The 17,191-nt window shown below is 38.9% G+C and overlaps 2 protein-coding genes across 4 annotated transcripts in view; one reads left to right on the top strand and one right to left on the bottom strand.

Annotated features, from left to right (window-relative positions):
- Nucleotides 1–17,191, top strand: part of SCAP (SREBF chaperone) — a 90,218-nt gene that overhangs the window by 10,148 nt on the left and 62,879 nt on the right. The gene's annotated exons all lie outside the window — the stretch shown is intronic.
- On the bottom strand, nucleotides 15,448–15,977 carry LOC132431669 (small ribosomal subunit protein uS17-like). The gene has a single exon (XM_060021428.1). The coding sequence runs from the start codon at nucleotides 15,960–15,962 to the stop codon at nucleotides 15,486–15,488; it is 477 nt and encodes a 158-aa protein (XP_059877411.1). The 5' UTR covers nucleotides 15,963–15,977; the 3' UTR covers nucleotides 15,448–15,485.

Genomic DNA, 17,191 nt, shown 5'->3' with positions numbered 1-17,191 from the left:
GTCATTGTAATTTCGATTTGCATTTCCCTAGCGATTAGTGATGTTGAGCATCTTTTCTTGTCTTTATTAGCCATCTGTATATCTTTGGGGAAATGGCTATTCAAGTCCTTTGCCTATTTTTAATCAGATTGTTTGTTTTTTTGTTGTTGAGTTTTAGGACTTTTCTGTATATTCTATATATTAATCCCTTACCAGCTGTATGATTTGTAAATATTTTCTCCCATTCTGTGGGTTGCCTTTTTACTCTTTTGATAGTTTTTTTTTTTTTTTTTTGCCATGCTGCATGGCTTATGGTATCTTAGTTCCCCAACCAGGGATGGAACCCGGGCCCTCAGAACTGAGAGTGTGGAGCCCTAACCACTGGACCACCAGGGAATTCCCTGTTGATAGTATCTTTTTTTAAAAAAAAATTTGTGTATTTACTTTTAAAAAATATGTATTTATTTTGGCTGCACTGGGTCTTAGCTGCAACATGTGGGATGTTCATTGCCACATGTGGACTTCTTAGTTGCGGCATGCGTACTCCTAGTGGCGGCATGCATTCGGGATCTAGTTCCCCGACCAAGGATCAAACCTGGACCCCCTGCATTGGGAGCGCAGAGTCTTACCCACTGGACCACCAGGGAAGTCCTCGATAGTATCTTTTTTTTTTTTTTTCTATACGCGGGCCTCTCACTGTTGTGGCCTCTCCCGTTGCGGAGCACAGGCTCTGGACGCGCAGGCTTAGCGGCCATGGCTCACGGGCCCAGCCGCTCCGTGGCATGTGGGATCTTCCCGGACCGGGGCACGAACCCGTGTCCCCTGCATCGGCAGGCAGACTCTCAACCACTGCGCCACCAGGGAAGCCCCTCGATAGTATCTTTTGATGCACACAGTTTAAAAATTTTTATGAAGTCCAGTTTGTTTATTTTTTCTTTTGTTGCTGTTGCCTTTGGTTGTACACCAAGGAATTGCCAAATCCAATGTCGTAAAGCTTTTGCCTTATGTTCTATTCTAAGAGTTTTTATACTTTTAAGTCTTAAGTTTGTCTTTGAGCCTTGTGTATTCATTGTTGCTAAATTTTGTAAAGGGATAAATTCTGAAAAGGCCTTGCACGTTACAAAGGACTTCTCTATTTATTAATGTTTATTATCATAAAATTGAAATATACACAAAAGCAGAGAGCAGTATTCCATTGTGTATGTATCACTTAGTTATGTCTGTCATTTACTCATTAACTTGAGGGCACTCGTTTCATCTATATCATCCACTCTTCTCATTATTGTATTTTTTAATTATTTGGTGATTTTTTTATTGAGGCAAAATATACATAACATAAAATTTAATGTCTTAACCTGCACATTGGAGGCGCAGAGTCTTAACCACTGGACTGCCAGGGAAGTCTCCATTTTAACCACTTGTAAGTGTAGCGTTCAGCGTCATCAAATATATTCACAGTGTTGTGCAGCCGTCACCACTTTCCATTTCCAGAACATTTTCATCATTCCAAACAGAAACTCTGTACCCATTAAACAACTCCCCATTCTCCCCTCCCTGCCAGGCCTTGGCAATCACCATTCTACTTTCTGCCTCTATGAATTTGCCCGTTCTAGGTCCTACATATAAGTGGGATCATACTATATTTGTTTTTTTGTGTCTGGCTTATTTCACTTTACATGTTTTCAGTATTCATCCTGGTTGTAAAATTTCATTCCTTTTTCAGGGCAAATAATATTCTGTTGTACGTACATCCACATTTTGTTTATCTCTTCATCTGTCAATGAATATTCGAGCAATTTCTGCCTTTTGCCTGTTGTGAATAATGCTGTTTATCAATATCTGTAAAGATATCTGTACAGATATCTGTTTGAGTCCCTACTTTCAGTTCTTTGGATATATACCCAGGAGAGGAATTGCTGGATCATATGGTAATTTTATGTTTAACTTTTTGGAGAACTGCCAAACTGTCTTCCACAGGAGCTGTACCATTTTTCATTCCTACCAGCAGTACACAAAAGTTCCAATTTCTTCACATCCTTACCAACACTTTTTTTTTTTTCTTTTGCCTGCACCACGCAGCATGTGAGATCATACCCGCGCACCCTGCATTGGAAGCGCGGAGTCTTACCCACTAGACTGCCAGGGAAGTCCCTTTTTTTTCTTTTCCAACACTTGTTATTTTTTTGTTTGTTTTTGTTTTTTTAATAAGAGCCATCCTAGTGGGTGTGAAATGGTATCTCATTGTGGTTTTGATTTGTATTTTCATAATGATTAGTGATGTCAAGCATCTTTTTATGTGCTTTTTGCCCATTTGTGTATCTTTAGAGAAATGCCTATTCAAGTCCTTTGCCCATTTTTTTTTAACATCTTTATTGGAGTATAATTGCTTTACATTGTTGTGTTAGTTTCTACTTTATAACAAAGTGAATCAGCTATACATATACATATGTTCCCATATCCCTTCCCTCTTGCATCTCCCTCCCATCCTCCCTATCCCACCCCTCTAGGTGGTCACAAAGCACCGAGCTGATCTCCCTGTGCTATGCAGCTGCTTCCCACTAGCTATCTATTTTACATTTGGTAGTGTATGTATGTCCATGCCACACTCTCACTTCTTCCCAGCTTACCCTTCCCTCGCCCCATGTCCTCAAGTCCCCTTTACCCATTTTTGAATCAGGTTGTTTTGTTTGTTTGTTTGCCAAATTGTAGGAGTTCTTCCTATATTCTGGATATTAATTCCTTCTTAGATATATGATTTGCAAATATTTTCTCCCATTATGTGGGATGTCTTTTCACTCTGTTGATAGTTTCCTTTGATGTACAAAAATGATTAGTTTTATGAACTCTCATTTGTCTATTTTTTCTTTTGTTGCCTGTGCTTTTAGTGTCATATCTAAGAAATCCTTTCAAAGTCGAGTATCATAAAGCTTTTAACCCTATGTTTTCTTTTTTTTTAAATTTTTTAAAATAAATTTATTTATTTTTGGCTACTTTGGTTCTTCATTGCTGTGCGCGGCTTTCTCTAGTTGCGATGAGCGGGGGCTACTCTTCGTTGCGGTGCGCGTGCTTCTCGTTGTGGTGGCTTCTCTTGTTGCGGAGCACAGGCTCTAGGCACGAGGGCTTCAGTAGTTGTTGCATGCAGGCTCAGTAGTTGTGGCTCGTTGGCTCTAGAGCGCAGGCTCAGTAGTTAATGGCACATGGGCTTATTTGCTCCATGGCATGTGGTATATTCCCAGACCAGGGCTCGAACCCGTGTCCCCTGTATTGGCAGGCGGATTCTTAACCACTGCGCCACCAGGGAAGCCCTATGTTTTCTTTTACGAGTTTTATAGTTTTAGCTTTGTTTAGGTCTTTGATTCATTTTTAGTTAATTTTTGTATATGATGTAAGGTAAGGGTCCAGTTTAACTTTTTTTGCATGTGACCATCCAGTTTTCGCAGCACCGTTTGTTGAAAAACTGTTACAAGGAGAAGGGCCCCAGGTGACCCTCATCTCTTGGCTCTCTTTGGCACTCTCCCCCTCACAAATAGGTCTTTTGCATATTTTGTGTTTGTAATGGAACCATCTTCCATGTGGCATTTATATTAAAAGCTCTTGAGATAGTAATAAAATAGAGACTCGTCACAACTTCACTTTTGGGTAAACTATCAAGAACCGTGCTGCTTTCCAGCAGACCACACTTCTGTCAGGAAACCAGGCAAGAGGCCACCATTCTGTGTGGCTTGGATGTGCCCATGTGTGGCTGAGAGCAGGAGGCTGGTCCTGGCCATGCTCCTGCCAGCTGGGACCAAGGCTGAGGGCATCCTACCTCTGAGCCAAAGGTCCTATCTTGTGGAATGACAAGGCTGCCCCATTGAGCTCCTGGGTTGTTTCTAGCTTTAAAACAGATTCTTTGCCCATGTTCTTATCAGTGGTCAGTTCAATCCCTTTGTTAGTCATTGCTGACCAGGTCAAGAGGGAATGAAAATGTAGGTAGCTGGCGTTGTGGACGAAAATCTTTAATGTTTGTTGATGCTGAATTGTGAAGAGGGTTGGCATCTTGTACATGGTTATTTGTGACGGCCATCACAAACAATGTAATTTAGTCTTCCATCAATATGGGTATTGCTGTGCCATCACAATTATTCTAAATGTGACAGTAGTCATCCTCTTGAATATATGTGTTTTCAAGACTTCAAATTCTCTGAAATCAGCTTTCAGTCATTAACTCAAACTCCTTTCTTTTTTCAGGACTGTTAATTTAGTCTGCTGAAAATTCTTCCAGCTTATTTGGGTAATTTTGATGCTTAGAGAAGCAGAATTTCCTGTCCTGATCATTGGTCCACTTTGCAAAGCAACTTTCCCCCAAAGGTGAATTGTTTGCACCAGTGGACTAGTTTAGCACAGTGAAGAGACCTACAGTGACTTTCTTTTCGGCACCAAATGAGGTGCTGGCTGCTCTAGGGAAACAAAGGTGATTCAGCTGTGACCTCCCAAGAGGGACCACGCTCAATCAGGGGAGGCTGAGAAAGTCAGAATGGACACAGGGCAGTGTGGAAATACAGTTACAGAAGCTTAGAGTAGAAGGCTGCTGCTCCTACAGGGAGGCTTTCATTATTTTTTAATTTTAGCTTTTCAGTGCAGTACTACATTCACATAGCACAAAATTTAAAGGGTACGACAGGGTATACACGGGAACGTTTCCCTTGCACCTTGCCCCTGGCCACCAGATCCTTTCCCCAGAGGCAGCCAGTGTTACAAGTTCTCGAGTGTCAGTTCAGGGCTGTTCTGTGCATAATACAGACAAATACACAGAGAGCTCTTTTCTTTCTTTTTAAAAATTTATTATTTTTGGCTGCGTTGGGTCTTCATTGCTGCTCACGGGCTTTCTCTAGTTGAGGCAAGTGGGGACTACTCTTCGTTGCAGTGCATGGGCTCTAGGCGCACAAGCTTCAGTAGTTGTGGCTCACGGGCTTAGTTGCTCTGCAGTATGTGGGATTTTCCCAGACCAGGAATCGAACCCATGTCCCCTGCATTGGCAGGCAGATTCTTAACCACTGTGCCACCAGGGAAGTCCTGAGAGCTCTTTTCTTTTACATGAAAGTAGCACACTATATCCCTTGCTTTTTCCTCTGTGATAGTTCATTATCAATACATAAGAACTTTTTCATTGTCTTTTACAACTGGATAATATTCCATTGTCAGGATGTACCTTAATTTATTTAGCCTGAGCTTTATTGATGGACATGTAAGGTGTTTTAAACTTTGCTAACACAGACACCACTGACTAATGTTCTATATGCATCAATCCATGCATGGCCAAGTGCACCTATCCATTCACTTACCTAAGGCAGGAAGCCTGGGTTGGTGAGTATGTACTTTTGTGATTTTGATCGCTCTTACCAGATAAACCTCCATAGAGGTTTTGTCTACGTATGCTCCCAGCCGTGTGTGGCAGTGCCTGTTTATCCATACCCTCACCAACACTGTGGTACCTCATAGTTTGGTTTTTGCCAATTTGATAGGCGAAAAAATGGTTTCTCTCTAGATTTTTTTCCCACCTAAACTTCTTAGTTCAACCTGTAGAAAAGTTAAAAGAGTAATAGAATGAACACTCAGGGGTAGTTTTAGTTTAAGGTTGAAGGACCATTTCTGTTTTCTGTGAAAAAGCTGTTTGTATCCTTGGCTTGTTTTTCTACTGGGCTTTGGTTTTTTTAAAATTAATTTTGTAAAAATTATTTATATATGAAGGAACTTTGTACTTTGTCAGTGGTATGAATTACAGTTGTATTTTTGTAGATGGTTATTTATTTTTTTACTTAGGATGGTTTTGCCATGGAAAAAAATTAGTTTTTAATTGGGTTGTATTTATTGACTTTTTAAGGCTTCTGGGTTCTCTGTCATACCTAGAAAGATTTTCCCTAGTAGAAGACTATGAAAAATTATCCTGTGGTTTCTTTTTTTTTTTTAAATTTATCTATTTATTTTTGGCTGTGTTGGGTCTTTGTTGCTGCACGTGGGCGTTCTCTAGTTGCGAGAGCAGGGGCTACTCTTCGTTGCGGTGCGCGGGCTTCTCACTGTGGTGGCTTCTCTTGTTGCAGAGCACGGGCTCTAGGCGCTCAGGCTTCAGTAGTTGTGGCTCATACTCTCAGTAGTTGTGGCTCACGGGCTCTAGAGAGCAGCCTCAGTAGTTGCGGCACACGGGCTTAGTTGCTCTGCGGCATGTGAGATCTTCCCAGACCAGGGCTTTAACCTGTGTCCCCTGCATTGACAGGCGGATTCTTAATCACTGTGCCACCAGGGAAGTCCCTATCCTGTGGTTTCTTAAAGTACTTTTTCTATTTCATTTTTTACCTTTTAGTCTTTTATCCATTTGGAATTTATTTTGGTGTGAAGTGTGGGTCCAACTTAGTTTTTTCCCAATTGGCCACCCATTTGTTGCAGTACCTTTTATTGAACAATTCATCTTTTTCCTACTTGTTTAAATATCCCCTTTCATTTACTACATATGATAAACTTTGCCACATATCATGTATGTTTGGGTCTGTTTCTGGGCTTTCTGTTGTATACATTAATCCATGTTTTAGTGTGTTGTTAATCACATTGTTTTAATTACCCAAGTTTTATAGCGTGTTTCGATATTTGGTAAAGTTAATTCTCATTTATTATCTTTATTTTTCAGAACTTTCCTGGCTATTTTTGTTTTTCTATATGAACTTCAAAGAAACTTTGCTAGTTAAAAGTCCTGTTTGTTTTTATTGGGACTAAGTTATTTACATTTTTAGGTTAGTGTAGGAAGAGTGACATTTTGATGATGAGTCTTCCCCACTAAGAAGATTGCATGCCTTTCTCTTTGAGTCTTCTTTTATTTTTGAGAGATTTCTTGACATTTCTTGTCAAGTTTATTCTCAGTTCTTTTTTTGTTTTTACTGCTGAAGCATTTTATCTTCTACCTACTTGATGATGTATGTGAAGACACTGATTTCTCTATATTAATTTTCATCACGTTACCTGATTCTTTTATCAACTATAAAAGGTTTTCAGTTGATTCTCTTGGATTTTTCAGGTATATAATAATATTATCTGCAAATAATGATACTTTAATCTTTTTTCCCCCAGTTGTATACCTACGTTTTCTTTCTGTTGCCTAACTGTGATAGGTAGTACCTCCACAACAGTAGTAAATAGTGGTGGTGGAGTGCATAGATAACTGTGTTTGGCCTCTGACTTTAGTGGGAGTTCTTCTAATGTGTTCCTATTGGGCTTGGTTTTAGCTTTAGGTGGAGAAGGTTGTAAATATATAGTTGATGTCTGTATCTTACTGTATATTTTAAAATATAAATATGTATATAAATATTTGCCAAGCATTTGTCTATTCTTATTTAATTTTTTCAGTTTTACTGAAGTATAATTGACAAAATTGTGTATATTTAAAGTATACAACATAGTGATTTGACATATGTATATTTTGTGAAATAATTACCACAGTCAGGTTAATTAACATATCCATCACCTAAGTTACCTTTTTTTTTTTGGTAGTGAGAATACTTGTAGTCTATTCTCTCAGCAAATTTCAAGTACAAACAGTATTGTTAACTATAGTCACTCTGCTCTGTGTTAGGTTCCTCAGAGCTTATTCATCTTATAAATGAAAGCTTCTACCCTTTGACCAGCATATCTCCATCTCTCCGAGGCCCTGGTAACCGCCATTCTACTCTATGAGTTTGACACTTTTTTTTTCTTTTTAAGATTCCACATAGAAGGGAGATCATGCAGTATTTGTCTTTCTGGCTAATTTCACTTACTGTCATGTTCTGTAGGTTCTTCCATGTTGTTGCAAATGGCAGGATTTCCTTCTTTCTCACGGCTGAATAATATTCCAATACACACACCCCCACACACATCTTCCTTATCCATTTATCTGTTAATGGACAGTTAGGTTGTTTACATATCTTGGCTATTATGAATAATGCTGCAGTGAACATAGACATGCAGATATCTCTTCAAGAAGTGATTTCACTTTCTTTGGATGTATACCCAGAAGTGGAGTTGCTGGATTATATGGTAGTTTTTTTTTTATTTTTAAAATTTTTATTGGAGTATAGTTGATTTACAATGTTGTGTTAGTTTCAGGTGTACTGCACAGTTATACACATATATATATCCACTCTTTTTTAGATTCTTTTCCCATATAGGCCATCACAGAGTATTGAGTAAAGGTCCCTGTGCTATACAGTAGATCCATATTAATGATCTGTTTTATGTATAGAGGTGTGTATATGTCAGTCCCAATCTCCCAATTTATCCCCCCACCCTTACCCCCAGTAACCATAAATTTGTTTTCTACATCTGTAACTCTATTTCTGTTTTGTTGATAAGTTCATTTTGTACTTTTTTTTCCCTCTGTACGCGGGCCTCCCACCATTGTGGCCTCTCCCGTTGCAGAGCGCAGGCTCAGTGGCCATGGCTCACGGGCCCAGCTGCTCTGCGGCATGTGGGATCCTCCCGGACCGGAGCACGAACCCTCGTCCCCTGCATCAGCAGGCGGACTCCCAACCACTGCGCCACCAGGGAAGCCCCATTTGTACCCTTTTTTTAGGTTCTACATATAAACGATATCATATGATATTTGTCTTTCTCTGCCTCACTTACTTCATTCAGTATGACAATTTCTAGGTGCATCCATGTTCCTGCAGATTGCATTATTTCATTCTTTTTTATGGCTGAGTAATATTCCAGTGTATATATGCACCACATCTTCTTTATCCATTCCTCTGTTGCTTCCATGTCTTGGCTATTGTAAATAGTGCTTCAGTGAATATTGGGGTACATGTATCTTTTCAAATGATGGGTTTCTTTGGATATATGCCCAGGAGTGGGATTGCTGGATCATATGGTAGCTCTACTTTTAGTTTTTCAAGGAACCTCCATACTCTTCTCCATAGTGGCTGTACCAATTTACATTCCCACCCACAGTGTAGGAGGGTTCCCTTTTCTCCACACCCTCTCTAGCATTTATTGTTTGTAGATTTTTTGAAGATGGCCATTCTGACCGGTGTGAGGTGATACCTCACTGTGGTTCTTATTTGCATTTCTCTGATAATTGGTGATGTTGAGCATCTTTTTGTGTGCTTTTTGGCCATCTGTATGTCTTCTTTGGAGAAATGTCTATTTAGATCTTCTGCCCATTTTTTGATTAGATTGTTTGTTGTGACATTGAGCTGCATGAGCTGTTTGTATACTTTAGAGCTTAATCCCTTGTCAGTTGCTTCATTTGCAAATATTTTCTCATATTCTGAGGGTTGTCTTTTCATTTTGTTTATGGTTTCCTGTGCTGTGCAAAAGCTTTTGAGTTTCATTAGGTCCCATTTGTTTATTTTTGTTTTTATTTTCATTACTCTAGGAGGTAGATCGAAGATCTTGCTGCGATTTATGTCAGAGTGTTCTGCCTATGTTTTCCTCTAAGGGTTTTATAGTATCTGACCTTACATTTAGGTCTTTAATTCATTTTGAGTTTATTTTTGTGTATGGTGTTAGGAAATGTTCTAATTTCATTTGTTTACATGTAGCTGTCCAGTTTTCCCAGCACCACTTATTGAAGAGATGGTAGTTTGGTTTTTAAATTTGGGGGGAACCTCCGTACTGTTTTCCATAATGGCTGTACCAATTTACATTCCCACCAACAGTGTACAAGGATTCCATTTTCTACACATCCTTGCCAACATATGTTCTTTTTATAGAAGCCATCGTAACAGGTGTGTGATGATATCTTATTGTGGTTTTGATTTGCATTTCCCTGATCACTAATGATATTGAGCATCTTTTCATGTACCTGTTGACCACTTGTATGTCTTCTTTGGGAAAATGTCTATTCTGGTCCTTTGCCCAGTTTTTAATTAAGTTATTTGTTTTGTTTGTTTTGTGTTGTTTTGCTATTGAGTGGTATATGTTTGGATATTAACCCCTTATCAGATATATGGTTTGCAAATATTTTCTCCCTTTCCATACATTGTCTTTTCATTTTGTTGATTGTTTCCTTTGCTGTGCAGAGCCTTTCAGTTCAATGTAGTACTTTGTGTGTGTGTGTGTGTGTGCTTTTTATGCCTGTGCTTTTGATGTCATATCCAAATAGCATTGCCAAGACCAGTGTCAAGGAACTTATTCTCTATGTTTTCTTCTAGGATTTTTATGGTTTTAGATTTTACACTTAAGTCTTTAATCCATTTTAAGTTAACTTTTGTGAGTGGTGCAATATATGGATCCAGTTTTATTCTTTCGTGTGTGGATATCCTGTTTTCCTAATGCCATTTATTGAAGAGATTGTCCATTTTCCATTGCATATTCTTGGTTCCTTGTCAAAGTTTAGTTGACCCTACATGTGTGGGTTTATATCTGGGTTCACTGTCATGTTCCATTGGTCTGTGTGTCTGTTTTTATGCCAGTACCACACTGTTTTGTTACTATAGATTTTTTTGTTGTTGAATTTTATTTTATTAATTTTTTTATACAGCAGTTTCTTATTATCCATTTTATACATATTAGTGTATATATGTCAATCCAATCTCCCAATTCATCACACCACCACCACCCCCGCCCCTTTCCCCCTTTGGAGTCCATACGTTTGTTCTCTACATCTGTGTCTCAATTTCTGCCCTGCAAACTGGTTCATCTGTACCATTTCTCTAGGTTCCACATATGTGCATTAATATATGATATTTGTTTTTCTCTTTCTGACTTACTTCACTCTGTATGACAGTATCTAGATTCATCCACGTCTCTACAAATGACCCAATTTCGTTCCTTTTTATGGCCGAGTAATATTCCATTGTATATATGTACCACATCTTCTTTATCCATTCGTCTGTTGATGGACATTTAGGTTGCTTCCATGTCCTGGCTATTGTAAATAGTGCTGCAATGAACATTGGGGTGCATGTGTCTTTTTGAATTATGGTTCTCTCTGGGTATGTGCCCAGCAGTGGAATTGCTGAGTCATATGGTAATTATGTTTTTAGCTTTTTAAGGAACCTCCATACTGTTCTCTGTAGTGACTGTATCAATTTACATTCCTACCAACAATGTAAGAGGGTTCCCTTTTCTCCACACCCTCTCCAGCATTTGTTGTTTGTAGATTTTCTGATGATGCCCATTCTGACTGGTGTGAGATGATATCTCATCGTAGTTTTTGATTTGCATTTCTCTAATAATTAGTGATGTTGAGCAGCTTTTCATGTGCTTCTTGGCCATCTGTATGTCTTCTTTGGAGAAATGTCTGTTAGGTCTTCTGCCCAATTTTGGATTGGGTTGTTTGTTTTTTTAATACTGAGCTGCATGAGCTGTTAATATATTTTGGAGATTAATCCTTTGTCCGTTGATTCGTTTACAAATATTTTCTCCCATTCTGAGGGTTGTCTTTTTGTCTTGTTGTAGTTTCTTTTGCTGTGCAAAAGCTTTTGTTTCGTTAGGTCCCATTTGTTTATTTTTGTTTTTATTTCCATTACTCTAGGACGTGGATCAAAAAAGATCTTGCTGTGATTTATGTCAAAGAGTGTTCTTCCTATGTTTTCCTCTAATAAGAGTTTTATAGTGTCCAGTCTTATATTTAAGTCTCTAATCCATTTTGAGTTTATTTTTGTGTATGATGTTACAGAGTTTTCTAATTTCATTCTTTTACATGTAACTCTCCAGTTTTTCCAGCACCACTTTTTGAAGAGACTGTCTTTTCTCCATTGTGTATCCTTGCCTCCTTTGTCATAGATTAGTTGACCATAGGTGTGTGGGTTTATGTCTGCGCTTTCTGTCCTTTTCCATTGATCTGTATTTCTGTTTTTGTCCCAGTACCATATTGTGTTGATTACTGTAGCTTTGTAGTATAGTGTGAAGTCAGGGAGTCTGATTCCTCCAGCTCCGTTTTTTTCCCTCAAGACTGCTTTGGCTATTTGGGGTCTTCTGTGTCTCCTTACAAATTTTAAGATTTTTTTGTTCTAGTTCTGTAAAAAATGTCACTGGTAATTTGATAGGGATTGCATTGAATCTGTAGATTGCTTTGGGTACTATAGTCATTTTCACAATATTGATTCTTCCAATCCAAGAACATGGTATATCTCTCCATCTGTTTGTATCATCTTTAATTTCTTTCATCAGTGTCTTATAGTTTTCTGCATACAGATCTTTTGTCTCCCTAGGTAGGTTTATTTCTAGGTATTTTATTCTTTTTGTTGCAGTGGTAAATGGGAGTGTTTCCTTAATTTCTCTTTCAGGTTTTTCATCATTAGTGTATAAGAATGAAAGAGATTTCTGTGCATTAATTTTGTATCCTGCAACTTTACAGAATCCATTGATAAGTTCTAGTAGTTTTCTGGTGGCATCTTTAGGATTCTCATGTGTCATGCAGTATCATGTCATCTGCAAAGAGTGACAGTTTTACTTTTTCTTTTCCAATTTGTATTCCTTATATTTCTTCTCTGATAGCTGTGGCTAGGACTTCCAAAACTATGTTGAGTAATAGTGGCGAGGGTGACATCCTTGTCTTGTTCCTGATGTTAGAGGAAATGCTTTCAGTTTTTCACCATTGAGAATGATGTTTGCTGTGGCTTTGTCATATATGGCCTTTATTATGTTGAGGTAGGTTCCCTCTGTGCCCACTTTCTGGAGAGTTTTTATCATAAATAGGTGTTGAATTTTGTCAAAAGCTTTCTCTGCATCTATTAAGATGATCATATGGTTTTTCTCCTTCAATTTGTTAATATGGTATATCACATTGATTTACGTATATTTAAGAATCCTTGCATCCCTGGGATAAATCCCACTTGATCATGGTGTATGATCCTTTTAATGTGTTGTTGGATTCTGTTTGCTAGTATTTTGTTGAGGATTTTTGCATCTATATTCATCAGTGATATTGGTCTGTAGTTTTCTTTTTTTGCAGAATTTTTCTCTGGTTTTGGTATCAGGGTGATGGTGGCCTCGTAAAATGAGTTTGGGAGTGTTCCTTCCTCTGCAATTTTTGGAAGAGTTTGAGAAGGATGGGTGTTAGCTCTTCTCTAAGTGTTTGATAGAATTCACCTGTGAAGCCATCTGGTCTTGGACTTTTGTTTGTTGGAAGATTTTTAATCACAGTTTCCATTTCATTACTTGTGATTGTTCTGTTCATATTTTCTATTTCTTCCTGGTTCAGTCTTGGAAGGTTATGCCTTTCTAAGAATTTGTCCATTTCTTCCAGGTTGTCCATTTTATTGGCATAGAGTTGCTTGTAGTCGTCTCTTAGGATGCTTTGAATTTCTGTGGTGTCTGTTGTAACTTCTCCTTTTTCAGTTCTAATTTTATTGATTTGAGTCCTCTCCCTCTTTTTCTTGGTGAGTCTGGCTAAAGGTTTATCAATTTTGTTTATCTTCTCAAACAACCAGCTTTTAGTTTTATTGATCTTTGCTATTGTTGTCTTTGTTTCTGTTTCATTTATTTCTGCTCTGATCTTTATGATTTCTTTCCTTCTACTAACTTTGGGTTTTGTTTGTTCTTCTTTCTCAAGTTCCTTTAGTTGTAAGGTTAGATTGTTGGAGATTTTTCTGGTTTTTGAGGTAGGATTGTATTGCTGTAAATTTCCCTCTTTGAACTGCTTTTGCTGCATCCCATCAGTTTTAGATCGTCGTGTTTTCTTTGTCATTTGCCTCTAGGTATTTTTTGATTTCCTTTTTGATTTCCTCAGTGATCTCTTGGTTAGTTACTAACGTATTGTTTAGCCTCGATGTGTTTGTGTTTTTTTACGTTTTTTTCCCTGTAATTGACTTCTAATCTTATACCTTTGTCAGAAAAGATGCTTGATATGATTTCAATTTTCTTAATTTTGCTGAGGCTTGATATGCAACCCAAGATGTGATCTATCCTGGAGAATGTTCCGTGTGCACTGGAGAAGAAAGTGTAATCTGTTGTTTTTGGATGCAACGTCCTATAAATATCAATTAAATCTATCTGGGCTATTGTGTAATTTAAAGCTTGTGTTTCCTTATTAATTTTCTGTTTGGATGATCTGTCCATTGGTGTAAGTGAGGTGTTAAAAGTCCCCCACCATTATTGTGTTACTGTCGATTTCCTCTTTTATAGCTCTTAGCATTTGCCTTATGTATTGAGGTGCTCCTATGTTGGGTGCATATATATTTACAATTGTTATATTTTCTTCTTGGATTGATCCCTAGATCATTATGTAATGTCCTTCCTTGTCTCTTGTAACATTCTTTATTTGAAAGTCTATTTTATCTGATATGAGTATTGCTACTCCAGCTTCCTTTTGATTTCCATTTGCATGGAATATCTTTTTCCATCCCCTCACTTTCAGTCTGTATGTGTCCCCAGGTCTGAAGTGGGTGTCTTGTAGACAGCATATATATGGGTCTTGTTTTTGTATCCATTCAGCGAGCCTGTGTCTTTTGGTTGGAGCATTTAATCCATTCACATTTAAGGTAATTATTGATATGTATGTTCCTGTTACCATTTTCTTAATTGTTTTTGTAGGTCCTTTTCTTCTCTTGTGTTTCCCACTTAGAGAAGTTCCTTTAGCATTTGTTGTGGAGCTGGTTTGGTGGTGCTGAATTCTCTTAGCTTTTGCTTGTCTGGAAAACTTTTGATTTCTCTGTTGAATCTGAATGAGATCCTTGTCAGGTAGAGTAATCTTGGTTGTAATTTATTCCCTTTCATCACTTTAAATATATCATGCCACTCCCTTCTGGCTTGTAGAGTTTCTGCTGAGAAATCAGCTGTTAACATTATGGGAGTTCCCTTGTATGTTATTTGTTGTTTTTCCCTTGTTGCTTTCAATAATTTTTTTTGTCTTTAGTTTTTGCCAATTTGATTGCTATATGTCTCGGCATGTTTCTCCTGGGGTTTATCCTGTGTGGGACTCTGTGCTTTCTGGACTTGGGTGACTATTTTCTTTCCCATATTAGGGAAGTTTTTGACTATAATCTCTTCAAATGTTTTCTTGGGTCCTTTCTGTCTCTCTTCTCCTTCTGGGACCCCTATAATTCGAATGTTGTTGCATTTAATGTTGTCCCAGAGGTCTCTTAGGTTGTCTTCATTTCTTTTCATTCTTTTTTCTTTATTCTGTTCTGCAGCAGTGAATTCCACCATTCTGTCTTCCAGGTCACTTATCCGTTCTTCTGCCTCAGTTATTCTGCTCTTGATTCCTTTTAGTGTATTTTTCATTTCAGTTATTGTATTGTCCATCTCTGTTTGTTCTTTAATTCTTCTAGGTCTTTGTTAAACATCTCTTGCATCTTCTCGATCTTTGTCTTCATTCTTTTTCTGAAGTCCTGGACCATCTTCACTATCATTTTTCTGAATTCTTTATCTGGAAGGTTGCCTATCTCCATTTCATTTAGTTTTTTTTCTGGGGTTTTATCTTGTTCCTTCATTTGGTATCTAGGCCTCTGCCTTTTCATCTTGTCTGTTGTTCTGTGAATATGTTTGTTTGTTTTTTTTTTTTGGGAAAATAACTTTTTATTTTGTTTGGGGCAGTGGGCAGGGGTCTGGTCTCAGAACTTCTGGAACTGTTTCTTGGTGCCAGCAGCCTTGGTGACCTTGAGCACGTTGAAGTGCACCGTCTTGCTCAGGGGCCGGCACTCGCCCACTGTGACAATGTCACCAATCTGGACGTCCCTGAAGCAGGGGGAAAGGTGCACAGACATGTTCTTGTGGCACTTCTCGAAGCGGTTGTACTTCCGGATGTAGTGCAGGTAGTCTCGGCGGATGACAGTGGTCCTCTGCATCTTCATTTTGGTCACCACACCAGACAGGATTCGCCCTCGGATGGAGACATTACCAGTAAAAGGGCATTTCTTGTCAATGTAGGTGCCCTCAATGGCCTCCTTCGGTGTCTTGAAGCCCAAACCAATGTTCTTGTAGTATCGCGGGAGCTTCTCCTTGCCAGTTTCTCCAAGCAGAACCCTCTTCTTATTTTGAAAGATGGTCGGCTGCTTTTGGTACGCACGCTCCGTCTGAATGTCCGCCATCTTCCCGGCTGCCTGAAAAAAGGCTGAATATGTTTTTTTGTTCCACAGTCTGCAGGATTGTAGTTCTTCTTGCTTCTGCTGTCTGCCTTCTGGTGGATGAAGCTATCTAAGAGCCTTGAGCAAGTCTCCTGATGGGAGGGACTGGTGGTGGGTAGAGCTAGCTGTTGCTCTGGTTGGCAGAGCTCACTAAAACTTTAATCCACTTGTCTGCTAATGGGTGGGGCTGTGTTCCCTCCCTGTTGGTTGTTTGGCCTGAGGCGGCCCAACACTGGAGCCTACCCAGGCTCTTTGGTGGAGCTAATGGTGGACTCTGTGAGAGCTCACACCAAGGAGTACTTCCCAGAACTTCTGCTGGCAGTGTCCTTGTCCTCATGGTGAGACAGAGCCACCCCCTGCCTCTGCAGGAGACCCTCCAACACTAGCAGGTAGGTCTGGTTCAGTCTCCTATGGGGTCATTGCTCCTTCCCCTGGGACCCGATGCACACACCACTTTGTTTGTGTCCTCCAAGAGTGGAGTCACTGTTTCCCCCAGTCCTGTTGAAGTCCTGCAATCAAATCCCGCTAGCCTCCAAAGTCTGATTCTCTAGGAATTCCTTCTCCCGTTGCCGTACCCCCAGGTTGGGAAGCCTGACGTGGGGCTCAGAACCTTCAATCCAGTGGGTGGACTTCTATGGTATAAGTGTTCTCCAGTTTGAGAGTCACCCACCAAGCATTTATGGGATTTGATTTTATTGTGATTGCGCCCCTCCTACTGTCTCATTGTGGTTTCTCCTTTGTCTTTGGATGTGGGGTATCCATTTTGGTGAGTTCCAGTGTCCTCCTGTAGATGATTGTTCAGCAGTTAGTTGTGATTCCCTATAGCTTTTTAATATAGTTTGAAATTGGGACACATGATGCCTATAGCTTTGTTGTTCTTTCTCAAGATTGCTTTGGCTATTGGGGATCTTTTTGTGGTTCCATACGAATTATAGGATTATTTTTCTTGTTTCTGTGAAAAATGCCAATGGAATTTTGATAGAGGTTGCATTGAATCTGTAGATTGCTTTGGGTAGTATGGACATTTTAACAATATTAATTCTTCCAATCTACGAACTTGGGAATATTTTTCCATTTATCTGTGTCTTAATTCCTTTCATCAGTGTCTTTTTTTTTTTTAAACTTACTAATTTGTTTTAAAAATTTTTATTTTTTATTTTTGGCTGCGTTGGATCTTCATTACTGCATGTGGG

Source organism: Delphinus delphis, chromosome 10 (assembly GCF_949987515.2).
Source record: "Delphinus delphis chromosome 10, mDelDel1.2, whole genome shotgun sequence".
NCBI lineage: Eukaryota > Metazoa > Chordata > Mammalia > Artiodactyla > Delphinidae > Delphinus > Delphinus delphis.
The sequence above is the reverse complement of the archived record's forward strand: the minus strand, read 5'-3'. Positions and strand labels throughout refer to the sequence as shown.

Coding starts and splice junctions, on each gene's coding strand:
- LOC132431669 (XM_060021428.1), bottom strand. CDS start 15,962: ATGGCGGACATTCAGACGGAGCGTGCGTACCAAAAGCAGCCGACCATC.